The sequence below is a fragment of the Amphiprion ocellaris genome, chromosome 9 (assembly GCF_022539595.1).
Source record: "Amphiprion ocellaris isolate individual 3 ecotype Okinawa chromosome 9, ASM2253959v1, whole genome shotgun sequence".
NCBI classification, from domain to species: Eukaryota; Metazoa; Chordata; class Actinopteri; family Pomacentridae; genus Amphiprion; species Amphiprion ocellaris.
This window is the reverse complement of record NC_072774.1, coordinates 21,707,507-21,734,293: the sequence shown is the minus strand read 5'-3', so window position 1 is coordinate 21,734,293 and position 26,787 is coordinate 21,707,507. Positions and strand designations below refer to the sequence as shown.

General features: G+C 42.7%; 2 protein-coding genes across 2 annotated transcripts; both read left to right on the top strand.

Moving 5' to 3' along the window:
• The first annotated feature begins 56 nt into the window (after positions 1-56).
• On the top strand, positions 57-21,651 carry megf8 (multiple EGF-like-domains 8). The gene is made up of 44 exons (XM_023261765.3): positions 57-501; positions 1,257-1,446; positions 1,596-1,759; positions 1,860-2,069; positions 2,208-2,388; positions 2,663-2,751; positions 3,757-3,970; positions 4,084-4,267; positions 4,605-4,750; positions 4,841-4,951; positions 5,098-5,249; positions 5,423-5,524; positions 5,724-5,871; positions 6,249-6,412; positions 6,775-6,978; positions 7,574-7,771; positions 8,153-8,413; positions 8,537-8,655; positions 8,773-8,904; positions 9,302-9,415; positions 9,551-9,634; positions 10,226-10,465; positions 10,588-10,772; positions 10,963-11,176; positions 11,308-11,548; positions 11,669-11,801; positions 11,931-12,181; positions 12,473-12,583; positions 12,690-12,808; positions 13,589-13,826; positions 13,918-14,089; positions 14,740-14,903; positions 15,033-15,168; positions 15,258-15,489; positions 15,618-15,744; positions 15,835-16,045; positions 16,157-16,371; positions 16,469-16,664; positions 16,820-16,988; positions 17,091-17,283; positions 17,380-17,550; positions 17,688-17,818; positions 18,200-18,332; positions 18,520-21,651. Exons 1-44 carry the CDS (start codon positions 478-480, stop codon positions 20,017-20,019), a joined length of 8,673 nt encoding a protein of 2,890 aa, XP_023117533.1. The 5' UTR covers positions 57-477; the 3' UTR covers positions 20,020-21,651.
• A 612-nt stretch (positions 21,652-22,263) lies between these two features.
• LOC111562954 (zinc finger protein ZFP2) lies at positions 22,264-25,563 on the top strand. The gene is made up of 3 exons (XM_023261767.3): positions 22,264-22,383; positions 22,667-23,127; positions 23,384-25,563. The coding sequence occupies exons 2-3, from the start codon at positions 22,692-22,694 to the stop codon at positions 24,766-24,768; spliced, it is 1,821 nt and encodes a 606-aa protein (XP_023117535.1). The 5' UTR covers positions 22,264-22,383; positions 22,667-22,691; the 3' UTR covers positions 24,769-25,563.
• Positions 25,564-26,787: the final 1,224 nt, after the last annotated feature.

Here is a 26,787-nt window from a genome sequence, read left to right as displayed (position 1 = left end):
CTCCGCTGGATGGCAGTGGTGGGACAGGCCCCTTGCAGCGCTTTCTTTTGTGTTGGCAACCACCGGTTACGGGTAGCCAGCCACAAACACCAAAACAACGGCGCCTGTTCATAACATGGACCGCAGGAGTCTTGTCGATGCCGTTGCAACATTTCATTTCTGGCTGGCAACATTTCTTCTAAATGTACTGTCGTAGCTTTAGGGTCACCATTTTGCAATTATATAATGAAAAATTACTCTTAGGAACGACTTATCCTGGTAGACTGCAGCCACTGGCGACTGCGCATCTGGACCGCTAGCTAGCGAGCAAACTAGCCGAGCACCGTGTTGTGGTTCCAGTCACTGCTTGTCCTCCTGCAGTGAATCCGTTTCAGCTACTGGCTAATTGGGCTAGCTGTCAGTTTTCAGCCCTTACCGACGATACGTTAGCTCATGTGGTAGCTAACGTTTAAAGGACCACCGAAAATGTAAATTACCATGCGGCCCAAGAGACGGGAATTGGTAAGTATGCTGCAACTGTGTTAACTGACCAGCTAACGGCCCCCGGCTTTTAACGGTATTTTTGTTAGCTAGCTTAGCCTAGAAACCCTCTCCGTTAGCTTTGTTGTGATAGCCTGCGGAGAGCCCCTTGTTGCTAATTCGAGGTCTTATCTTGGACCTAGTTGCACGTGAGAAACGAAATTAATAAAAGCCGTGTTAGGATGGATTTTTTTTATATAGCACAACGTTTTAACGCATCGTTTCATGTTGTGTTTGCTGTTTGAGATTGCTGCACTGGTAGCGTTTGCAAGCTACCATGTATGTGAGTGTATGCAGGGCTAACAGCTACATCCGAATCAGTGTTTCTTTTTTCTCCAGAAGCAGATGCGGAGCCTCGTATTGCCCAGTAATCATTGTAAATTGATCATCTGTAAGTCTTTTAAGTTGTGCAGTGTAAATGACATATCCTTTTACAGAAGTGTCGCATAGACTTGGATTCTTGCAGTGAGATCAGACTGCAAAAAAATCCGGATGGTGGATTGCAAGGGCCACACGAAGTTACTTATTGGACCAGACTCTTGAATTACCGATAGAAGCAATTATCTGGCTGGCATAGTTTCTTTGTCTTGTGTGGCAGATCAGGTGGACATCTCTTAAATTTAAGACATAATGTACAGTACAATGTTTATCCCCCAGACCAGCATTTAGGATTATAATGTGTTGATTCAGATCAGACCTAAATAATTCTCCCTCACACTGTTCTTCCTTTCTGTCAGGTAGTGCCAGTGATGGCCTCCCCCCTCCCTGTCTCCTTCATCCTGGTGGTTCTGCTGGTGGCGGAATCACCTATGTGCCAGGCAGGGGACTGTAAGGGCCACAGGCAGGTGCTCAGGGGACCACCTGGCTATGTCACAGATGGACCAGGAAACTACTCTGTCAATGGGAACTGCGAGTGGCTTATCAAAGGTATAATGAGCTACAAGAGTGTCTTTTGTACTGCTAAACTGGCCGTTAACAAGTAGCTTACACCCAGTAGATGATTAGTTTTCCAGCAGTAGTGATTACTACTTTAAACTAGCCACGCTGATAGTTATCACCATTTTAATGTCTTCCAGCTCCCAGCAACAGCCATCGCATTGTCTTGAATTTCACCTTCATGGATACAGAGTGTACATATGACTACCTGTTTGTGTATGATGGAGACTCCTACCAGAGCCCTCTTTTAGCCAGTCTCAGTGGCAACACTTTGCCTCAACCCATTGAAGCCAAATCTGGCAAGGTAACCAATTAAGACATCATAAATGAAATTGTAGTCTAATTAGCATTTGCAGTCAAAAGCAAATATGACTTGTGCCCACTATTTGATTTCCTTGTTCTAGATGCTGCTTCATCTCTTCAGTGATGCTAATTACAACCTTCTGGGTTTCAATGCTACATACACCTTCTCTTTGTGCCCTGGAGCCTGTGGTGGTCATGGCCGCTGTGATTCCTCTACTTCAAAGTGCCACTGTCATCAGGGTTGGGGAGGTGCATCGTGCACAACTCCTCTGTGCGCCCAGGCTTGTTCTGTGAATGGCCATTGTGACAAGGTGAGAGTAAAGAAGGGGAACATTTGATAACCACAGCCTTAAGTGTCACTCATGTTTCACTAAATAAGCCTTTATTTATTTACTTAGTTATGTTTTTTATTGAAATGTTGATTTTTTTTTTTCATATGTTTCTCTCAGAAAGGAGAGCGCTGTCTGTGTAACCCAGGCTTCCTGGGTCACAGCTGCCAGCTTGGTCTTCATGATGACAGTGGGGCAGGACAGTGGTGGCATGTGAGTGAGGGAAACCCCTACACACCTCCCAGGACAGGTTCTGCTGGCGTGTACCTGTCCTCCACTGGAGCCATGTACTTGTTTGGCGGTGAGAGTGGCATACTGACAGATTCCACTGATGTTGTTTCCATATTTAGAGTTCTATTTACTTCCTTAGCACACCTCTCAGTTACATGTCTTTCATTCTTTTGTGGCAAAGTAACACAGTTTATCACCTAAAAAAATAACTCCATTTTCAGGGTTAGATTTTTACCAAACATAACAGTACTATCTTTGTTTTTTGTGCTGTCCCCTATTTGACTCATATTCTTGTTCAGTATTTGATAGTGTTTTTACTTGTTTGAATATTGTCTTCCCTGCAGGATTTGATCTAAACAGAGCTCTTGGTGACCTGATTAAATACAATTTCACATCCAACCAATGGGAAAGCAGGTCTTATGGTCACTCTCCTGTAAGTGTTTTGTGGATATACTCTCAAACATTCCCATTTTAACTTCTTCTTGCTCTTGCATCACCTTTACTCAATTACCATGCATACAGCTGACCTGGTTACAATCAGTTATGTCCTTACAATGTAATGAGCAAGAAATCTGGTTTTCTTAATCTGGAGATTGATTGAAACCATTTTAATGCAGCCCGAATTCTCCCTCCTGGAGAGTTTCTTTATTGCTCACCAAGGGTCACACCAAGTAAATGAGCACTCGAAAATACACAAAAAATACAAATAAAGTCCTTGCAGAAATGTTGCTTCAACTCAAGGTGGAATATACCAGTCTCAGTATTTTTTTTCCACTGATTATTTCATAATTTGTGTAACTAAGATACAATATTCAGGACTCAAGATTAACTTTTTCACTGGTAGCACCAGTGCAACCAACCGTGTCACAGGCAAAACACATCACTTCCTGAACATCTGCTTATCGATAGACACCACATTTACCAATGTTCCCTAAACGCCCCACATTACAGGCTGCAGTAGCTCCTGCTGGGTGACTGCGGTGTGCTCAGAGAGCTGTGTGTGACCAAAAATGAACTTGCACAAATGCGACCTGTTGAAATTTCAACTTGGACACTTTCAAAAACAAAGGTTGCATATGCAACCATATTGATTGCGGGCTGGAGACCTGACATTATTTTCACTATATATATATATATATATATATATATATATATATATATATATATATATATATATATATATATATATATATATATATATATATATATATGCCAAAATACATTGCACAAAACACCTCTGTCTCAGTTTCATATGTTGAAAACACTTATCATATGACAGATGTGGTCAACGTGTTTGGGCAAGAATCAGATTACTGCCTTAGTATGTCAATAAAGATTTTATAGTAATCAGGTTATTGCATTTCATGTAACCTCATTTATTTCATTTAATCTCATTTATTATTTCTTCCTACACTTGTCCACTCTCCTGTGTTACCAGGTGGCTCGACATTCCCACACAGCAGTAGAGTATATGGGTAATATGGTAATCTTTGGTGGAGAGCTAGCCAATGGCTCACTGGCCAGTGATGTCTGGATGTACCGACCCCTCCAGGATGACTGGCAACAGCTTGGCTTTTCTCATTCACATGGTGCCCCTCGACTGGCTAATCATGCTGCAGCTGTAGTCGACAGTTATCTCTATGTATTTGGAGGTGGGTTTGATATAATGGTGTCGCTTTGCAGTCTGTGTTTGGATTGCCTTTTTTTTTTTTTTTTTTTTTTTTTATCCTTTGAGAAATAAATCTTACGTTATCTCATTTCTTAGGTCGCACTGAAGAGGATATGTTTTCTTCTACTCTGTATCGGTTTGGCCTGCATGGCTCTGGGCGATGGGAGACAGTTCATCCAACTGGTGGGAAGCCACCGGCCACAGCTGGCCACTCCATGGTGTTTCACAGCCCTTCTAGAACACTGCTGGTCTATGGAGGCCACAGGCCTACCACTGCCAGGTACACACCTCATGCATAATGGGTGCAATAGTACAACTAGATACAAAAAAATATACAGAGTTCTCTTTGTGTCCTTATAAATGGGGAAGTGTTACAATTTTCTGATTCATATGAAATATATTTGTTTATGTTTTGTCATATTGGATTAGATGAGAGATTGCATGATTCCTATGGGAAAACTTGTGAATTATTGTTAATTATGTACTCCATGGACAGAAAAAGATAGGACTAGCAAAGAATAGAATGAAAGAACAGAATTTTGAATAATTATCGAACAAAATTTAAAAAAAGTGCATCTTCATAGATACTAAAACTATACTGTATGTGTTTTTCTAAGGTTTAGCGTCAGGGTGAACAACACCGATGTGTTCCACGTAAACAGACGGTTTTGGACATCTTTTCGTTCCCGTTTCCCAGCAACCGGGCCGAGAGAGAGGGCCTTCCACTCAGCCACAGTCATTGGAAACTACATGGTGGTCTACGGTGAGAATCCAGAAAATTAGCGAACAAAATATTGTAGTCAGTGCAGCTCTGTGTATATTTCTGTCTTTTCTTTCTGCTTTTCTCTTTCAGGAGGGAATGTACATATTCACTACCAAGAAGAGAAGTGCTATGATGAGGAGATCTTCTTGTACCATTTGGGTTGTCACCAGTGGGTGTCTACTGGGGAGAGATGGTTACTTGGTGAGTTCTTGTAGACTGTAGCCCCTGTTGCAACTCACAGTCTAAGATCTATGGGGTCTAATTTTTCTTAGTCGTATTCCAATACCTTCTTGGTGGCTGATACTTCTGCACATGAAGGACCGACAGAATATATCTGTTTTTCTAAGGTGGTGATGCGGTGAGGGGACGTTATTCACACGTTGCTGCTGTCATGGAGGGACGAGTGCTGCTGGTTGCTGGAGGTTACAGTGGTGTTGCCCGTGGAGACCTTGTGGCTTACAAAGTACCACTGTTTGTCAGTAGTGATCAAGGGGACAGGGTGAGTGAAAGTGTCGTAGAGCAAGAGAACTGAAAGTCATCTAACTTGGAAACTGACAAATATGCCATGATGTTTAAAGACTGATGGGAGAATGGATGAAAAAAATGCTGTGAACAAGTGCATGTAGCAATAATCTAAATGTGTGTGTATGTGTGTGCGTCTTCCCTCACCAGGACGCTGTTTGTGCTGAGGCACTAGATGAAAGTATGTGCCTTAAGAACCCAGAGTGCAGCTGGTGTGAAGGCCGCTGTCGAGAGTACCAACCTACGAACCCGGTAACAATTCCCTCAAAGCAGCCTTGGGGTTTACTTTGCGTTTGACTGCTTCATACCAAAACAAAAAAAAAAAGTTAAAATATTTAATTTTTATAGATTCCCATATTATTAGATATCCAGTTGCTTTTTTTTTCTTTTTTCTTTGATGTGTCTGTCTGGATTACAGATGTAATGTGTCACCTCTGTTTTCTGCTCACAGTGTGGCAGCACCGGTTGCTTGGGTCTGGCTCGTTTCCTGTCAGACTGTCAGTCCTGTCTGGTGTTCAGTGGCACTCCACCTCCTCTGGCCCGTGCCCCTGGTGATTTTGGCTGGTGTGTTCAGAATGAGTCCTGCCTACCAGTGTCAGGTGAGACCCAGGGAGGGAGGAAGGAGGGTAAAAAAAAAAAAAAAAAAAAAAAAAAAAAAACGATGTTGGGAGTTGACATGGGAGGGACTAGACCCGTGCTGGGTGTGCTTCAGACATGAAGTATGGTGACTTGACCACACTCAGCTGAGGCTGGACAGGCTAATCAGACCATGATTTGACTTGCCTGTCCAATCGCAGTGCTTCTTTTGGCGCAGTGAGGTCATGTCATTTTACTCCCTTTGAACACACGTCACACAAGAGTCATAGATCGCACCCTTTTCAGTACAGTAGTACGCTGTAGGAAACTGCTGTATTGTAAGTTTTTAAGAGGTCAGATATGTTTTTTGTGTTCTGACCTCTCCCTCTCGGTCTCACAGAGCGAAGTGCGTGCCGTGTGGACCAGATCTCAGGGGCGTACGGCTGGTGGGGGGAGCGTACCCTTTTCCTAACCTCCCTCCACTCCTGTCGCACCGAGAACTATGTCCCGGGACTGCACCTGCTCACCTTCCAGCACCCCCGCAACGACTCCCAGCCTGACAAGGTATGGAGTCCAAATCTTAAATAAAAACTGTACTAGTTGTGATTGTAAGAACTTCCCTTTCTGCTTACACTTATTCCTCCTTCCTTCCTCCAATATTGCTTTGACTCCACTGCAGTTGTCCAACTTGACTATTATGATTGTGTTTCTTATTGTCCATTCCTCCTTGGTGCTCTTTGCTTTTTAATCTCTTGACTCCAATGCTCATGTCCCTTTTTCACTTTCTCTGTTTTGCATAGACAAGGCTCTTTTTTTCAACTACGCTATTATATTTATGGTGCAGTTTTCAGAGAATAGTGCTTCTGTTGATGTTTTTCCACTTCCATCCATCCTCCACTGTCCTTCCACCTCTTCACCTCCATCAGGTGTCCATCCTCCGCAGCACTACCATCATACTTAGCCCAACCACAGAAATGGACGTAGCCCTACAGTTCAGAGGCTTCATTCATCCATTGTGGGGGGGACCACCACCTGCACCCCCTCCTACAGAGACTGTCTCTATGTGGGCTCGCATCCAGAGGCTACACTTTGATGCTCGAATGGCATCAGGACCCAACTCCAGCCAACTGGTGAGGAAAAGCACATGTCAGCAACAGAAACTGTGTCTTCTATTCAATTAATTAATATTATTATTAATTTTTTGTTGCTATTGATAAGATTAGTTGTTCTACACAAGGTAATGTAGTATTCAATACACATAATTTAGTTTTTGTTGTCCCACATGGAATAACATTGTAACTATTAGAAGATAAGTGTGAGGTAATAAGTGCACAACAAATAAATCCTTTGTGTATCTATTTCAGCCTGGGCTTAGTCTGCATTTGCCATAAATTACATACACCTCACTTGACAGCAAGACAGTATGTCTTCTGACGATTATTTCAACTGAAGTGATGGGTCTTGAAACCCCCTGCCCCCACCACCAAAAATAATGATGACTATAGTTAATGGATTGTAAAATTATGTGACTGTAATTTGCTACCTTATCATAGAATATTGTATTATCTTATATACATTGCTGAAATGCTGACATATTCCAACAGCTTTTTGTTATATTTTAGATTATACGTCAAAAATATTCATTATGTTTATTGTTAACTAACCCCTCTCCATTCTTTCTTTGTCTCGAATTCTTGTTACATCATGAAACTGCTGGCTGATCAGGAGGTGGTGGGTCATTGGGCAGCCCAGCAGGAAAAGGAGCTGAAGCTGCTTGCTCGTACAGATGGGAGTAGACTGTTCTCTAACCTGACTAGGGGCAACCATTACCTTGTCCAAGCTGAGGGCTACCTTAACAACTCAGGCTCAGGACAGACCAGTGAGATGGCCTTGATTTGGAACAGGACATTGCCTGGAGGAAGTGTGAGTACTGGCACAGCGAAACTTCTCTACAACAGCAAAGAGAGTTAACTTGCAAGCAGTGAAATTTAAAAAAAAACTACCTTAAGTTAGGTTACTCATTTAGATTTGTGTCATTTTTCTACACACTAAGTTTTCTTGAGTTAAGCAGAGCATGAGGTTTGGCAATTAAATAACAAGATTGGGATTATGTAATTCAAACAATAGCCTGCATACATGAACCATGGCTAATGGCCATACATAAACAACAGCAAAGTTTAAAATTGCACGAATTCCGAAATTGGAAATAAATAAAATTTACATATGGTATTATTCAAATCAAAAAGTCTTCCCTTGCATTTACATCATACCCTCTTTTCTCCAAAACCTCTTCTCCGTCTATAGGAGATCTCCTTCCTGTTCTTGGAGCCCTACCGTTCAGGTTCCTGCTCAGGATACATGTCCTGTCTGGCCTGTTTGTCTGACCAGTCTTGTGGCTGGTGCCCGTCTTTGTCCCGCTGCCTGCTGCGAGAAAGCCCGGACCTCGAGCCCTGCCCTGAGGTGGACAAGGGTGACGGCAAAGGGGAAGGTCAGCGCCATCTGTTGTTGGCACCCCAGCACTGCACCTTGTGTGAAGAGTACAGAGACTGCTCCGCTTGTACTCAGGTAGAACCTAGATAACACCTCAAAACGTCTGGACATCAAGTTTCACTATGCGGCAGATATTGTGTAGCTTAATTCAGAACTATTACATATTTTGACTCGCACACACTTAACTTTGGCCTGCAGGACCCTTATTGCGAGTGGCAGATAAACTCAAGCAAGAAAGGTGACTACCAGTGCAGTCGACGGGGAAGACTAGATGGATCCATACGTGACTCAAGGGGCTGTCCGAAAGTCTGTAACCAGTGAGTTGAAAAACAGTATTATTAACAATTTCTAATTTGGGTTATTTCAGATTATACAAGATTTCCGCAAGAACATATGATTCACTTTTATTGTTCTCCCCTCTTTTTCTTGTAAAGGAGAAAAACATGTGGTGAGTGCCTCTCTAACTCCAGCCAGTGTGCATGGTGTGAGTCAGCCCAGGCCTGCTTCTATTTTGCTGCCTACCTCACAAAATACCCCTATGGAGAGTGCAGGGACTGGTACGACAGGTAAAATGAGGACATTTTTAAGCCTTTTTTTTGTATTTTAGATTTGTTACACATAAGTCGTGCATGCAGTTTAGACTGTAAGTTGCACACAGTTCTTTCAAATATTGCTGTAAATGTACTGATATTAAAGATGAGACTTGGCACTTTTTATTATAGACAGGATTTCCTCAGAGTTTGAAGAACAAAAAGCATCTTGGTGTCCAAATGCTTGCTGTCTGAACTGTACACTAGCCAGCTATCTTGTTATTAGGTGTATTGATTATGTTCAGCTTGAACACATATAGTGGTACACTCAAATTATGCAAGCAAAAACATGTAGGTTTAGTATGTCAGTGACTTGAATTGAACCTTGGTTCCATTATCAAATATTCTTACTATTTATTCTTTTACTTGTCAGTGTTCACTCAGTCCCCCAATGTAAGCAGTGTTCAGCTTTAAACACATGCACAGACTGCCTGCGAACGTTCCAGTGTGGCTGGTGTGGTGACTACAACAATCCCACAATTGGAAAGTAAGTATGGCAAATACTTAGCTATTAGAGTTTCCTGTAAACGTCCATATAGCACCCCAGCGTCTGTATTTACAAAGTGCTGATATGTTATATGTTATGTTATTGTTATTCCATGGCCTTTGTCTGTTTCTTCAGATGTCTGAGGGGAGACTGGGCAGGAATGGATGATCCATCAGTGTATAACTGCAGTGTGGCTGTAGCTGAAGCACGGGCTGCAAAGTAAGATGCCTGTTTTCACTCTGCCATGTAGTAAGCTGTGTATAAGCATATGACTTTTTTTCAGGAGCAGGAGCAGAGCTTCTGTACTATGGGTAATGTTATACTTTAACATGTATACTACATGTACAAAATGTATTTGTGTTAGTCCTTAAAGAGGATCCTAAACTTGTTTTTCACAGTAAAATGACTTTGGCGTAAATGGGGCTAAATGCATTAAAAAATATAATATGACAATAATTAGTCAATCTTAACTGACTGTTTTGTTTTTATTGTGTATTTTAGATGCCATAAAAGTGAAGATCTTTTTTTACTAAACTTTTGCAAGACTCATTTGCAAGTATACTTATCCTAGTCTAAGTGCTGTAAGGAACCACTTTGGTGTTATTTGTTATATCTATTTTACAAACAATTATCTTACGTGTTTTTGTTTCTTAATAAAGGCTGGATTTTTAAAATTCTTTAGATACCTTAAAAGTCTTGACAACCTTATTATGCAAACAGAACATTTCTTTATGGAGCCTAAATATGATGGATGGATAGTTAGCTGCATACAGTGTATCTTTTAAGTTCATGTCTACTTGACTGCTGCAGCCCTGAGCCCCAGACATCAGCCCCACCTCGACCCTTGGAAATGGAGATGGAACTGGAACATTTGGACGACGAAGAGCAGGATGCGATCTGGTCCTACCCCACATGCCCTGATGTAGAGGAATGCAGGCTAGGTCTCCACAACTGTCACCCTTTTGCCACCTGCATCAACACTCCCACCTCTTATGAGTGCCACTGTGAGAGGGGATACACAGGGGATGGCACGCTGCACTGCAACCAGACGTAAGTGTTTTTGCCCAAAAATATAATTATCTGTTGATTCATTCCTTCATTTTGTTAGCATAAACGTCCTCTCTGGTTTTTGAAAATCTGATAAGAGAACATTAATTTTCCTCATCCCACAGTTGTTACAATGAGTGTCGTGAGGGTCAATGCAGCGGCAGCCCGCGGTTTGAGTGTGAATGTTCCCTGGGCTGGACATCTGACCCTGCCACTTTAGTTCTGAGTGGTGTTGAATGTGATGTAGACTGTGGATGCAACTTCCACTCCACTTGTATTACTGCTCCAGGGATCTGTGATGAATGCCAGGGTGAGACTTTAGTAGATTCATTTAAATACATCCTCTGTCTTTCTGTTATTTTTTCTTTTTAATGTACTCACAATTCACAAAACTGAAACTTCATATGCAATTATTCCATTTTGAAAGAGAAAGGTATCAGGCTATTTATTGGTGGACATTTTTTCTGGTAATGTTCATTCATTCTTCCTCTACCTTTCAGATTGGACGACAGGGAATCACTGTGAGCATTGTCGTCCAGGTAGCTTTGGCTCAGCCCTGGCTGGTGGGGGCGGCTGTGTTCCTTGTGAGTGTAATGGACATGGTGACCCTCTCCGAGGATACTGTCACAACCAGACAGGCCAGTGCTACTGCACCCACAACACTCAAGGACCACACTGCGAGTCTTGCTTGCCTGGTTACTATGGAGACCCAAGGTAAGAACACCTCCACATGGCTTTTTTTCTTGTGTCTGAACTGAGTGGACTGTATAGAAAGATATTTGACATATCTTTTGTTGATTTTGGTATATTGTAATTCTTTGATCATTACTTGTCTGTCCATCTAGGAACAATGGTACATGCTACCGCCAGTGCCAGGGCCGTTCTGTCCTGCTCTCATCCACTTCCTCCTCCGCAATGCCCCTTTCCTCTTCTTTGGGGTGGCGGAGTGGCACAGAGGGGAAAGGAGGGCTATCTCATTGTCTGTGGGTTCTTTCTGTGACTGAGAACCTGGCACCTTGTCTACCCAGACAGTTCTGTCCCCCAGTAGCCCTCACTCTACACCCAGATTCCCATACACATTGTAAAGTGAGTACAGACATGATCTAATGAGATCCACAGATTTACAGGTTACCTACTCTTTTGTGTCAAAAACTGTCAGTATGCCCTTATATATGTTCATTACACTCAATATGATTTATTTTGCAGAGCTCATATGTCTATGTGTTTGATGGTCTTCCTCGCTTTTTGGGCAATGGAGTTGTACATTCCGATCACAACCTAATTGGAGCATTTTGTGGCACCACAAGGACTCAGCCTGTCACAGTGGAGGCCACCTCAGGTTTGCTTCAAACTTGAACACTTAAAAAAATCTACTTATTCACTAATAAACACATGATTTGCTTTAAAACCCAGCAGCAGGCAGGTTAAAGTTACCCTTGCATAATCGTATCCTTTCTTTTACCACTAGGTGTGATCTCGGTTTACTTTGAAGCCAATGTGTCTTCAAACAAACCTCAAGGCTTCAATGCTTCTTTCTGGGTACGACGGTGTCAACAGAGCTCTGATGAGGGTGAAGAGCGATCATCTGTGTGTCCAGGTGGAGGCCAGTGTCAAGGTGGCCTCTGCCAGTGCCCTCAGGGATATGGGGGACCACACTGCAACCGGCCCATGTGTCCTCAAGATTGTGGGATAGCAGAAGGAAGAGGAGCTTGTAATATAGTAAGAGTTGTGACATTTTTTTTTTTTTTAAGTTTACCTTTGGCAAAATTTTCCAGTTGACAAAAGGATTATTTATTTCCAGGACCAGAAGTGTTAAAATTCATACCTTAACAGAGCATATTTTTGTATTTATGTACTATCTAAAATTATATTATGATGTTGAATAATGTTTCTTATTGATATTACCCAGCCAGTACAGTTCACTTTTATAATTCAACAAAAAAAGAATAGCTTAAAATGAGAGAACATATGATCATGCACATGGATAACCATCACATTTTTATGTCTTAGTCTCTTGGAGTCTGTGTGTGCTCAGACAGCTGGGCAGGATCTGACTGTTCCGTTCCTCGGGACTCAAACAGCTTGGTCTGGGAAACGCTGCTGGACACACAGCTGACTGTGGTAGGGACTGACCAAAGATAAACAAACAAAATAAACACTTTTTGCGCATTTCTGCGCACACAAAACCACACACAATCTCACATTCTTATGCACTCTTGTTTCACAGAACCAAGCTCACAGGTTCCTCCATAGGATGGGGCACTCTCTGGTGTCTGGACCACAGGGAAACCTCTGGATGTATGGAGGGCTTTCTCTCTCAGAGGGCATTCTGGGAAATGTCTACAGGTAAGAAGTGTAACTTAAGAATATAAATACTGAAGCTACAGGATTTTAGTACCCCTTTCAGACATGCACTCTGTTCTGTTAATCTGACGGGAACCAAACGGGTTGGCTACATGTCTGAATGCACACCGTGGTTGCTTATCTGTTGCACCTGTTGCCAGTTGCGCGGTCAGTGTTTCTTGGTTGGACCTAGTAACATATCTGTATCAGTTTCTACACGGCACAAGTCTGAACTAACTTCATTAATTAGGTAATAATTACATTATCCTGACTCAGAGAAAGGGCTGATCAGCATCTAACAGCAGGCCACACTGGACTTTTGTTCACCTCAGACAGATGAGCTGTCACACAGAGCCACAGTTTTCAGCTGCAGTTTGACATTTTGTCACATCGCCGCCGTCTGCAGGTTGAGTCCTGAGCTTTCACTTTCAGTGAACTGATCTGTTAGTTATTTGTACACTTTAATGATCTGCTATTAGTTTAGTTTTAGTCTATTATTATGACATATTCCACATCATTTGATGTATTCCATGGTCTCGCATGAATGACAAATATCGCACTGAGGTGGGTATATCTGAGTCAGCCGTGAAGAGCAGTAAAGAAAAAATGACCTATGTCTGAATTACTGGATTGATGAGGCCACTAATGTCACATGTCTGAAAGGGGCTTAAAAGTCAGGTTTTGAGTAGTTTTCATGTTTCTTAGGTATAATTGCATACTATGTATATAGTGCAATGCTCTGTCTGTATGTGTAAAATAAGATATTCCCACTGGTTGGTTTAGATATTCTGTGTCAGAACATCGTTGGACCCAAATGTTGACGAGCTCTGTGGAAGAAGGCTCGACTCCCGGCGCTCGCTATCACCACGCCTCCGCCCTACTAACCAGTCATGACTTTGGCTCTGGAAGCTACGGAGCCAGTCACAACTTCATGTTGGTGGTAGGCGGTGTCACTCAAAACGGGGTTGCCATGGATACCTGGAGTCTCAATCTCAGCAGTTTAGTCTGGAGAGAACACAAGGTTAGACTTAGACTTATTGTATAAAAACAAAATATCAGAAAAATCTCACATTTCACCACAAACTTACTGTGTTTTCTTCTGCCTCTGACAGAGCACAGTGCTGCCCCCAGTGGCAGGTCACACTCTTACTGTACGTCGAGACGCTTCTGTATTATTAATTGGAGGTTATTCTCCAGAGAATGGCTTCAACCACCACCTACTAGAATTCAACCCTCATTCTGGAAACTGGACCGTTGCCCTACACACTGGCACACCACCTACAGGTTCATGAAGTATTTTGTAAATGTGTAACATAGTTTTCACTTAGTAGCTTTCACTGATGCACCACGTCAAGCTGTTGGAGGCAGAAATCTGGAGATGGCACAAACAAACTGCTAGAATTTGAAAATAGTCGTCCTTCTGCAGCTCATCTTTCCCCTCTCTGTTTGCCCACCAGCTGAGCATGGTCAAAGGCACACTTTTCAAACATGCAAAATGGTCAAACTAAAAGTTAACATTTAGTTGAGGCTTCACATGGGATTTGAACCACACTCTACAGAGTGAATAATGTTCTGTCTAACTCCCTGCACCACATCTTTCTCTCATCACTGGCTTTGTTGTTCTTCATAATATCTTACCTGCTCTGGCTAAAATCTCCTGTCGTTGGCTAGATTTTCAAAAGCCAGAAAAGGGCGTCAAAGGAAGGTGCACAAGATTTGTTTCCTCTCTAGACCACTTTAATTACTATTTGTAAAAGTTTACTAAAGAATTTTTTGCCTGATGATGCCAAAAATTACTGTCTACTCCAGCATAACTATGTACTATCACATTTTGAAAATATATACAAAAAAAAACAGACAACACAAATATAGATGCAGCAACCTCACTGTTTTCTGCATGTAAACCTGTTTTGCCTGATGTGTTCATCAAACAGGATTATATGGCCACTCAGCAGTCTACCATGAACAGACTGATGCCATCTATGTCTTTGGAGGCTACCGCTTTCATGTTGAGACAGTGGAGCCATCAGGCGAGCTCTACAGTCTATATTACCCCAACCTCACCTGGTCCCTGCTGGTCCCCTCACAGGGTAGTAAGGTAAGAAACTGACCTCATCTATTGTCTGTCACCTTTTAACAACTCCTCAATCCATTGAGTTACTCTCTGTCTCACCACTGTATAAGCATAACTTACCTATTCTTGCTGTATCATCTCTTTGCTATGTAGCCCCTGTCCCGTTTCTTCCATGCTGCAGCCTTGATCAAAGACACCATGGTCATTGTCGGCGGGAGGACAGAAGCTGAAGATTACAGTAACTCTGTGTCTCTGTACCAGATTAACTGTAACACCTGGATACAACCAGGTGACTGATTTAAAGTCTAGTTGTATGTTAACTTATAAATTCTAACTAAATATACAATAATCTAACCATTTTTTACCTCTGATCTTCAGCCTCAGCTGTAGGAGATCCAGTAAATCGCTCTGTATCTCTTGCCATGACAAGCTGGGGTGGTCGTCTCTTCCTGTCAGGAGGCTTCAATGGAGTCACGCTGGGCAGGCTTCTAACCCTGTCTGTGCCCTCTGACCCTTGTGCCCTGCTCCCCACACCAGAGGCCTGCAACACCACCACTGGCAGCTGCATCTGGTGTAGGGGAACCTGTGCTTCTTCCGATATTGCTGAGAGGTAACAATTTTGCTGAAATCAACACTAAATACAAAAAAAAGCAGCCTGTTCTTGAACTTGCAGTAATCTGCAGCTACTAAACGAAATATATCCAACTCTTATCAATTCTGTCCCTCCTTCTCCATTAGAATGGGCTGCTTCACTGGACAGTCTCCCTGTTCCCCAACCCCTCGTCAACCAGATCAGTGCCGAAGACTCAAGACCTGCAGTGAATGTCTTGCCCGACATCCTAAAACATTCTCCAGTTCGTCACAGGTAACGTGTGACGCACATACCCTAACACGGTTATTTGCTCTAAGCGAGATAGATACTGCTAAGATCTGTTTTTTTTATACAATTTCCCAGTCGGCATTACAGTGTAAGTGGTGCACAAACTGTCCAGAAGGGGCTTGTATCAGCAGCTCTGTTAGCTGTACATCTGAACACGACTGTCGGATCAACCAGAGAGAGATTTTCCTGTCCAGCAACTGCACTGAGACAAGCTGTGAAGCTTCTGACTGCCCCAAGTGTACCGCTTCTGGAAAATGCATGTGGACTCGACAGTTCAAACGCACAGGTACACTGGTTATGGTGTTAAAGAAGTGTTTAAGAAGCTAAAGATTAATCATTTAGGGCATTTTTGTCCTCATAAAGTCTCTCACTGAAAAATGTTTCCATCTTCCTCCAGGCGAGACGAGGCGCATCCTGAGTGTCAATCCCACTTATGACTGGACGTGTTTCAGCTACGCATTGCTCAATGTCTCACCCATGCAGGTGGAGTCATCTCCTCCTCTGCCATGCCCTCCTCCTTGCCACAGTCTCCATAACTGCAGCCTCTGTCTGGGCTCCAGAGGCTCCGATGGGGGCTGGCAGCATTGTGTGTGGAGTATGACTTTGCAGCAGGTAAGATTGCAGTGCTTGAACTTTGCAAAGTATTTAGAGTTTTTAAATGTAATAAAATGCTGTTCATATACAGCAAACTTACCTCCTCTTTTTGTAGTGCATGAGCCCATCATTTGTGCCCCTCCGATGTGAGGCAGGCCAGTGTGGTCGCTTGCTCTCTGGGGGGGACTCGTGCTCCCCTCAGTGCTCCCAGCTCACCCAGTGCTCCCAGTGCATTGCCAGGCCTCAGTGTGGCTGGTGTGCTACCCGGGGCGGCAATGGGGCTGGACGCTGCCTGCAAGGAGGACTTGATGGTGAGAAAAATTGTGCATTTCTTGTTGGGTTCGAGAAGCCAAGTATTGCAGAGTGTAACAAATCCAGTGCTGTTTTATTCACCTAATTTAGCTACATTTCTGCTTTGCTACTCACTGATTCACTGTCCTTCTCCTCCTTTAATTTCTTTTCCCAGGTGTGAGTGAGGGTGTTTGCCCCCTGAGAAACAGCAGCTGGTCTTTCCTCCATTGTCCAGAGGAGGATGAGTGTGCTAATGGCCATCACCACTGCAACAGCACTCAGGACTGCCATGACCTATCCCAAGGATACCACTGCACCTGCAAACAGGGTTACATTCTCAACAGGTAATACATGAGGAGAGTTGTATTTAAAAAATACCAGCTTATGCTTTGGTTGAGATAGACACGTTCATCCAAATCTCCTCTTTATGTTTTTCTTCTTTACAGTGTTTCTGGTCAGTGTGAGCCAGTGTGTGCACAAGGCTGTGTGAATGGGACATGTGTGTCCCCAGGAGTTTGTCAGTGTCACTTTGGCTTTGTAGGGGATAATTGCTCTTCTCAATGCAGCTGTAACAAGCACAGCAACTGCGCTGGTGTTAACAAGCCAGATGTTTGTCTTGAGTGCCACAATAATACCATAGTAAGTGCTTATGGTAATATACATCCACATATCATTCACCTCTTTTTTATATATTCAGTCCTCAATATTAATTCTCTCTCTCTGCCCCAATATCAGGGTAAGCATTGTGAGAAGTGCAAGCCTCTGTTTGTGGGCTCTGCCAAGGGAGGCGGCACTTGTCATCCATGTCGGGAATTTTGCAAGGGAAACAGTGCTGTGTGTCTATCTCGGGATGAACATAAGAAGGCTCTTGAAAACCCACGGCTGTTCCCTCTAGATCCTAGCACCGTAAGTATACGAAATCCTTGTGATCTTCTCTTGATTTATATGCAAAAACAAACACAACAGTAAGTCAGCTCGTGCGCTGTCTTTGTTCAACTCTTTGTTAAGTTTCAGGGGTCCATCTGTCTTTGTCTTTTTATCAGATTCAGAAATGGATTTCTGAGGGTCCCACAGAAGATAATGCCATGTGTGTGAATTGCCAGAACAACAGTGTAGGGGACAAATGTGAGAGCTGCCTCAGTGGCTACTTCCTACTGCAGGGAAAGTGTGAAAAGTGAGTAATATCTGCTGAGCAGTTCTAACTAACAATGCAAAGTGCTCATTTGTCATATCTAAAATAATATAAGCCCTTTGCAAGATTTGCAGTGTCAGTAATCACCATTATTTTGGGTATACGCAGTACCAGCTCTGTCAGACAGATAAAGATGCACATTTTCACTTACTGTCCTATTGCTTGTTTTTTGCCTTAAACCAACACATCATGCTAATAATCAAATGGAAATCTTTAGAAGCCTATAGAGTAAAAAAATAGGAAGTAAAAATGTCCCAAAAAGGCAATCATGAAAAATGCTTTTAGATTCTAATGTAGTAACGGTCCGTTTAATCTCTATATTTTCCTCTTGTTTAGGATTCTAAGTTTGCCTTTTCGTTTCAGGTGTCAGTGCAATGGCCATGCAGACACATGCAATGAACATGATGGTACAGGTTGTCCCTGTCAAAACAACACAGAGACCTCCTCATGCCTCAGCAGCCCGCAGAGTGACCGGAAAGACTGCTACAGGCAACAAGTATGAGTTTTCACTTTGCAGAACATACACATAGGACAGAACGTATTTTTATATACAGTGATGGGGATCTATATCACAATATATCCTTGCATTTTCTTTGCTTTAAGTAATGTTTATACTTAAATAAAAAGTTTGCTTCAATTACTTGGTTTTGCTGAGAATGTTTTTGTTTTCTTCTTTCATTTAGTGTGCTAAGTGCAAGGATTCTTTCAATGGCACACCCGTGAATGGGCGTCAGTGCTATCGTCAGTTCAATGTGGACACAGAGTGCTGCTTCGATCCCACATCCCAGACCAACTGCTTCCATTTTCCCACTATTCGGAACCTGCCAAAGGGGCGCACTGTGTTTTTTGCTGCCCAGCCAAAGTTCACCAATGTGGATATTCGAGTCACCATTGATGTTACCTTTGGTGAGGTGGAAGTGTATGTGTCCAACTCTCATGACACCTTCATTGTGGACGTGGATCGGTACACAGGGATTCACGCCATCAAGATTGAGGAGGAATCAGTGACTCGAGGAACAACTACAGGGGTAGATAAAGATTCACCTCCTTCCCCTATAAAGGTGTTTGCCAATGCCTCATCAAGCCTTGGAGGTCCTGTGCTCTCCCACAACCCATTGCAGCTGCAGGCAAAACCCTCTGGGTCAGACAGAGAAATCAGAGAAGAGCGTGCTGAAGGACTCATTACTTACATCACTGTGTGGAAACCACAGACGGTGCTGATTGTCCGTGGTGTTCGAGATCGTGTGGTCATCACCTTCCCCCACGAGGTGCACTCCCTGAAATCCAGCCGCTTCTACATTGCTCTCAGAGGTGTGGGAACTGACGAGAAACAGGGCGAGTCCCAGGGCCTGCTGTTTCTGCGACAGGACCAAGCCCACATAGATCTTTTTGTCTTCTTCTCTGTTTTTTTTTCTTGCTTTTTTCTTTTCCTGTCTGTCTGCGTTCTTTTGTGGAAAGTCAAGCAGTTCCTGGACTTCCGTCGGGAGCAGCGTCGCCACATCCAAGAGATGACCAAAATGGCATCAAGGCCCTTTGCTAAACTCACCATATACCTTGAGCCGGAGGAGCCTCAGCTCATCTACCTGCCATCAGCTGGTGGAGGCGTGGGGGGTAGCACTGTATCGCTTGCTCATTCCCGTACTAGTAAGTTGGGTGGAGTGGTGGTGGGCCAGAGGGGCAGAGCAGGAGCTGTCTCTTATAAACATGATGCAGGCTCTGGACCCACAGCCCACCACCATCATCACCTTACCTTGGGAGGAGGGGGCAACAGTGGCCAGCACCTGCCACTGCATTACTTGAACACCCATCACTATGCCAGCACCACAACTGGCACCCCAGCCTCCCATCATCACCACCCATCCACATACAGTGGCTACCAGCACTTTTGCCGCTCTGACCCTTTCCTCTCTCAGCTAATGGGCTTTTCCTATTCCTCCTTTAAAGTCGGGCCCATCACTCTGGAGCCTACAGATGATGGCATGGCTGGGGTGGCCACTGTCCTCTTCCAGCTGCCTGGGGGTGTCTTAGCTCCAAATCGTGCCTGTTTGGGCTCTGCACTGGTTACTTTACGTCAGAACCTGCAGGAATACTGTGGCCATGGCAGTGGAGGAGGGCATCCTGGGGCGGGTGCAGGGCGCAAGGGACTGCTAGGGCATCAGCACCTGACCACAATGGCTATGTAGGTAAACAAGCAGAAGTTATAAATTAAATAAGAAAGATGGAATAAATCTATAAAGTGTTTGGTATATCTGGTAAATGAATTTTTCTGAAAGAAACAGTCATAAGGCAAAGACAAAGTCCAAAAAGAAAACGCTATGTCAGAGTCTGTTAACTTGAGCATTTTGAACAGAGATGTACATACACTGTATAATGAATCAATAAGTGTCTTTTATTGTATTATGTATTGCTATACTGTATTTCAGTGCTTCACATGACCAAGCCAGCTGTCTCTAGAATGCACTACAACCGCTATACGTATCAAAAAGATATTGTCACATCGTGTCTGTGATCACTATACAGGTCAGTCTAGTATGACTTAAGACTGAAGCTGGTCGTTAAAAATTACTCTCATTGACCAACAGGGGTGTAGAAAAAAAATATGTCTGCTCGCTTTGGAACCAATGTGTGCTTTAAACCCCAAAAAGTGACAATCAAAAATTGCCATTAAGAACAAACAGCTTGGGTTGGTTCAGCATAATGTGCAAGATTTTGATTGTCAGTCCAGTGCAGGAAAAAAGTCAAAATTGCTTGTGAAATGGTTTTTATATCATAGTCATATGTGTGATTTATAATTATAGCTCAGTATATGGCAGGCTTCTAAGCTACATGTTTATGTTGAACAGACTCCTGAGTATGTTTTTGCATATTCATCCACCTGCTGTTACATTTTTTTGTCTTTCTGCTCATCTGCCTTCACTTCTTGCCTTGTCTGTGAGTCAGCTGGCTTACACTTAATACTTGTGGTAATGGAAATGTGTGTGGTGCAGCACCTAGAAGATGTAAAAATAACATTTTACATTTTGTTTCACGAATTGCTTTTTTGTAAAAGAGTTGAGGAATAATGTTTTCAATATTAGTCCTTAGTTCCTGACACTAATAATTTAATGACAACAGAACTCGTCCATAAAATTTTTTTAAAGATTTAACTACATTTTGTTCATGTTCAATGTATGTTTTGCTGGACTGCTTTTTTCAGGCAACTTGTCTGCTTAGGTGATTGTATTCGCCAATTGTAGCTACAATTTGGTTTTAAAATGGTTATGGAAAAAAACAGTCGGAAAAATGTTACTCTGTTGAAATTACAGTGACATTGGAAAGAGTTACATTTGAAAGTTCTCCTGGTGAGACAAGGGAAGATTACATAGCATTTTTGACTGAACTGCTTGTTCACTGTTGACGTACGTATTTTTGTTTTCCTTTTTGCACTGCACGGAGCCAATGAGCCCCATTCTTCATGTGAAATACGATAGAGGGGTGTCATCCAGCCTGAGATGGCACACATTGTCGTGGACGAACTCAGAACGCTACTGGCTTCTTATCACATAAACAAAACCACGAGAGATTGTTTTCATGAACTGCAGCATAGTTAAGCAAACTGAAGCTCAAATGAATACTGTACTATTTATAGCAGCCACACATCCACAAATAAGCATTAATACAGTTCTTTTTGTCTTTGTACCTTTGTGTATGCTGTTTTTTTAACACTTTATTTTTGTACATAACTTTCGTTGTGATTGTTTTTGTTTTGTTTTCAAAGAAGGGAACCGTGTTGTACAGAAGATTGCGTCAGCTGAAATAAAGTCTGTGGAACATGACTGTGTGTGTGCTTTGTACAGTAGAGAATTATGTGGTATTATTTTTAACAGGACAGCCCTATAATCCTTATGTTTGTGTCTCTGACAAAAAAAAAAAACCAGATGGCACATCACTTTGACATGTTGAGGACAGTTCCAGAAAATTAATGATCCCCAAAAGGGGGTGCCATAATGTTAGCATTTCAGTTTGGAGATCTAAAAGTTTGAAAGTTAGATATGTTTTTTTTTTTTTTTAACACCAAATGATTTCACATCTCAAACAATGCAATTGTTAGGAATTAAAATTGTACAAAATGATTTGGAAGATTAGAGAAGGTTCTATTTTCTCGAGACTTGCACTAAATGTCTCAGCCTATCAACTGTAGATTATTCAGAAAAATCCTAAATAATCAATCCACCAGTTCATTGTTATCTGGTGCAGACAGTTTTCCTCTTGCATTTTTCCATAACTGAACCTAATTAAAACGCTTTGAGATAGATAGATAGATAGATAGATAGATAGATTCAACCATTCTAAAGCTAAGTGTAGTGTTTATAAGATATTCCACTGTCGCTTTAATGGCATTGGGGGCGTAAAATGAACATCACTGATCTTAGCTGGTTGGCCAGAACCAAAGGAAGTGTGTGCTGCTCTTCCCCTGCTTTTAACCGTACACACTAATGTAAACAGCTTCTAAACGTTAGCTTAAATTATTTCAAAGCAACTTCGGCTGAATCCTTACTTTACAAATTGTGAGTCTCTTGTTCATAGCAGGCAAAAGCGGAACTCTTAACCGCACAGCTACAAGATAGATGCCGTAGCTGAGCCCCCAGTCCTAGCTCTGCTGCTAGGCTAATGCTGTTGTTATGTAGCATAGCGATGATGCTAACGTTAGCTAGCATAAAGACCAGGAGACCAAAATAGACCGGATTACATTCAAACTTGTTTCGGTTTTGTGTATCTTACGTCGCCTTGAATGTGACTGCCTTTATTTGTAAGATACTCGCCTTCTTGATATATTCTTGTGGTCCACAGCACGCTAAGACTTAATGGTGACAACATGAAGATGAAATCTGCCAAGAAGAAAGCAAAGAGAGCAGTGAAACAACAGGATGAAATCCCAGTGAAAACAGAAAATGAATCAGAGCAGGAGGGTGATTTAGAGGAAACTTCTCATGAAGTACACATGAATGTAGGTGGTCTTAATATCCAGATAAAGGAGGAACCACATTCACAGGAGATCAGCGAAGAGCACGGTGGAGACACATCAAGCTATTTAGACACTAAGCCTGATATTGTGACAGCTGCTCATAATCCACAAGGACACATAAAGGACGAGTGTGACTCTGACCATCAGCCAGAATGTGAATTCACTGAAGCTGCTGTCAAGGAGGAATCAGAGGCATGGGTTAAAAAAGAGAGAGATGGCGAAGAGGAGGCAGAGGATGTTGACAACATCCCAGAGCATTTTGAAGAGGGAGAGGAGATCTGCACAGGTAGAAGACAGCAATTTATATTAAAACTATTTAAAACTTATTTTTGGGGGTAGTTATTATTTACCTTTTCTATTGTATAGGTGTCAGATGATTTCATGGGAATACTTTAGCTATCACCTCAGCCTAATGACTCATAAAGCTTTGCTGTGTTTTTTAAAGCCCTAAATCAGTATATTTCAAATTGTTGTAACAGGGATGATGGAAACACTAATTCTTTGTCTTTTTTTCTCTGTTTATGTCTTTCTCTCCTATGTAGAATCATCATCCGATTTTTTTCCATGTCCTCACTGCACCGTCTCCTTTACTGACTTGGACTTCTTGGAGAAGCACGTGAAGTGGGTTCATCAGAAACAGTATCTTGCTAAACTGAAAAAATGCCTCTCAAGCCACACACTAAACCTCATCCCCAAACACACCTGCACGGTCTGCAGCAGCACCTTCACCTCTAAAGTACACCTTCGGAACCACATACATGAAGTCCACCCTTCTGCCCCTCCCCGCAGGCTTCATCCATGCCCGACCTGTGCACGCAGCTTCCAGTACCTGAAGAATCTGAAGAATCACTGCCAGCGCTGGCACAACATGTCTGTGGTTACTAGAGGAGGACATCTCAGTTGTGCTGATTGTGGGAAGAGTTTTAAAGCTACGTGGGGTCAAGGACCTCACTTATGTCATGAACCGGATAACACAGAACCTGAGGACAAACCAATCTGTCTGGACACTGGTGTGCAGTGTCCAGAATGTGGCAAGAAGGTGCGCACGCCTCAAAGTTTGGAGGATCACATGCGCACCCACACAGGTGACCGGCCATTTGTCTGCAAGGATTGTGGCAGGAGGTTCGTGGAGCGCAGTGGCTGGCGGCAACACATGAAAATACACACGGGGGAGAAGCCATACAAATGTCAGGTATGCGAGAAGGCCTTTTTAAGATCACACCACCTCAAGTGTCACTTAACCACACACTCTGCCAAGAAAGAATATTCTTGCTCTGAATGCGGAAAGGAGTTTGGATTCAAGTCCAGTCTGGATCTTCACTTGAGGACGCATTCAAGTGAGAAACCCTACCACTGCAATGTGTGTGGAAAGAGCTTTAACACTCAAAGAAACCTAAGGGTTCACACCAAACTTCACACCAATGAGAAAGCTCACCAGTGTGGGGACTGTGGGTTGAAGATAGGAGATCTCGGGGCTCTAAAAATACACTTACGGACACACACTGGAGAACGACCTTACCATTGCACAGTCTGTGGCAGTAGGTTCATTCGCCTTGCACATCTGCGAAATCACCAACGCACCCACACTGGTGAGAGACCCTACAAATGCACTGAATGTGATAAAAGTTTCACGCAGTCTGGTGACTTGGTCAAGCACAAGAGGATACACTCTGGGGAAAAGCCCTTTGAATGTCCAGAGTGCCACCGCCGATACACTTCCTCCGGCGATCTGGGCAAGCACAGGAGAAGCCACACTAACTTGCGTCCCTACACGTGCCAGGAATGTGGGAAAAGTTTTCGCTTGTCTGGCCATTTAAAAACTCACATGTTAACTCACACAGGGGAGAAGCCATACTCCTGCCCCAACTGCCTACGTAGGTTTGCTCGTTCTCACCATCTCTCTGGGCACGTGGCTAAATGTCGCTGAGCTTACCTGAGAAGATTGTACATAAGAAAGTCCTGATTTAAAGCGGCACTTTTGGTAGCTGTACATGGTCTACAGCTAGTTATTTTTTTTTATGAATGTGTTAAAGTGTATACTCACATCTGTAACAAATTATTTATATGAACTTTCTGTAAACCTCCCGACTCCACTTATTGTTTTAACTTATTATAATATGTTAATTGAATAAATGTGCTATCGCATGGAACTTATATGATGTTGTCCAGGTTAACTCTAAACTGGTTTTGTAAGACACTAATTGAGGCTTGAGTGACATATTGTGAGGTAGACATCAGTGAGCAATGAGTTTTTTTAACTGTTGAATGCTGAATTATCTGTACACACGTATACATTAAACAAATGACAAATGCATAAAAACAGTGTGTGTGCTAAGTCAATGGGCAGTACCAAAATATTTGAACCATTTGTGCACTCATCCTAAACATGCCCAGTGAGAATGACTGTAAATCAACAGTGTTAATAAGGAACACTGACAAAGTTTAGTTATTTTGTTTCAGCTCTTAGGAGCAGGATTTTTTCAATAGTGTTGAGTAAAACTTGAAAAGTCTTGGAGGCTGTTTGGAGATTCATCTGAACTTCTGCTTCGTCACCACAAGGATTATGAGCTCTGACTGAACATGAGTCTTTTTCTTATTACACTTTAAAAGTGTAATAAGTTGTCTTTTGTTGATTTTGCAGCAATAATTTTATTAGGCTAGTTAATGTACACTCAATGGCCACTTTATTAGGTACACCTTGTTAATAAACGTTTGGACTCCCTTTTGCCTTCAGAACTGCGTTAATTCTTCGTGGCATAATTTCAACAAGGTGTTGATCAGAGATTTTGGTCCATATTGACGTGATAGCATCACAGTTGCTGCAGACTTGTCAGCTGCACACCCATGATGCCAATCTCCCGTTCCACCACATCCCAAAGGTTCTATTGGATTGAGTTATAGTGACTGTGGAGGCCACTGGAGTACAGTGAACTCATTGTCATGTTCAAGAAACCAGTTTGAGATGATTTGAGCTTTGTGACATGGTTCATTCTCCTGCTGGAAGTAGCCATCAGAAGATGGTCCACTGTGGTCATAAAGGGATGGACATGGTTAGCCATAATACTCAGGGAGGTTGTGGTGTTTAAATGATGCTCAATTGGTAATAAGGGGCCCAAAGTGTGCCAAGAAAATACCCCCCACACCATTACACCACCAGCAGCCTGAACCGTTGATACAGGGCAGGATGGATCCATGCTTTCATGTTGTTTACGCCAAATTCTGACCATCTGACTGTTGCAGCTGAAATCAAGACTCATCAGACCAGGCAATGCTTTTCCAATCTTCTATTGTCCAGTTTTGGTGAACCTGTGTGAATTGTAGCCTCAGTTTCCTGTTCTTAGCTGACAGGAGTGGCACCTAGGGTGTTCTTCTGCTGCTGTAGTCCATCTTCTTCAAGGTTGGACGTGTTGTGCGTTCAGAGATGGTATTCTGCATTCCTTGGTTGTAACAAGTGGATATTTGAGTTACTATTGCCTTTCTATCATCTCCAACCAGTCTGCCCATTCTCCTCTGACCTCTCACATCAACATGGCATTTTTGTCCACACAACTGTCATGCGCTGGATATTTTCTCTGTAAACCCTAGAGATGGTTGTGTGTTAAAATCCCAGTAGATCAGCAGTTCCTTAAATACTCAGACCAGCCTGTCTGGCACCAACAGCCATGCCACGTTCAAAGTCACTTAAATCCCCTTTCTTCCCCATTGTGATGCTTGGTTAGAACTTCAGCAAGTTGTCTTGACCACATCTACATGCCGAAACGTATGGAGTTGCGGCCATGTGATTGGCTGATTGGCTATTTGTGTTAAAGAGCAATTGAACAGTTGTGCCTAATGAAGTGGGCGGTGAGTATACATTTAATTGATTCACTACATTAATTATAATAAGCAGGACAGTTTACAAATTTTATTTATTAACAAAATTTCTCCACTTACGGGCTGGGTTTTG

Coding starts and splice junctions, on each gene's coding strand:
- megf8 (XM_023261765.3), top strand. CDS start 478: ATGCGGCCCAAGAGACGGGAATTG. Junction 1,447..1,595: donor CTGCGAGTGGCTTATCAAAG/GTATAATGAGCT, acceptor AATGTCTTCCAG/CTCCCAGCAACAGCCATCGC. Junction 8,414..8,536: donor ACTGCTCCGCTTGTACTCAG/GTAGAACCTAGA, acceptor TTTGGCCTGCAG/GACCCTTATTGCGAGTGGCA.
- LOC111562954 (XM_023261767.3), top strand. CDS start 22,692: ATGAAGATGAAATCTGCCAAGAAGAAAGCAAAGAGAGCAGTGAAACAA. Junction 23,128..23,383: donor GGGAGAGGAGATCTGCACAG/GTAGAAGACAGC, acceptor TCTCCTATGTAG/AATCATCATCCGATTTTTTT.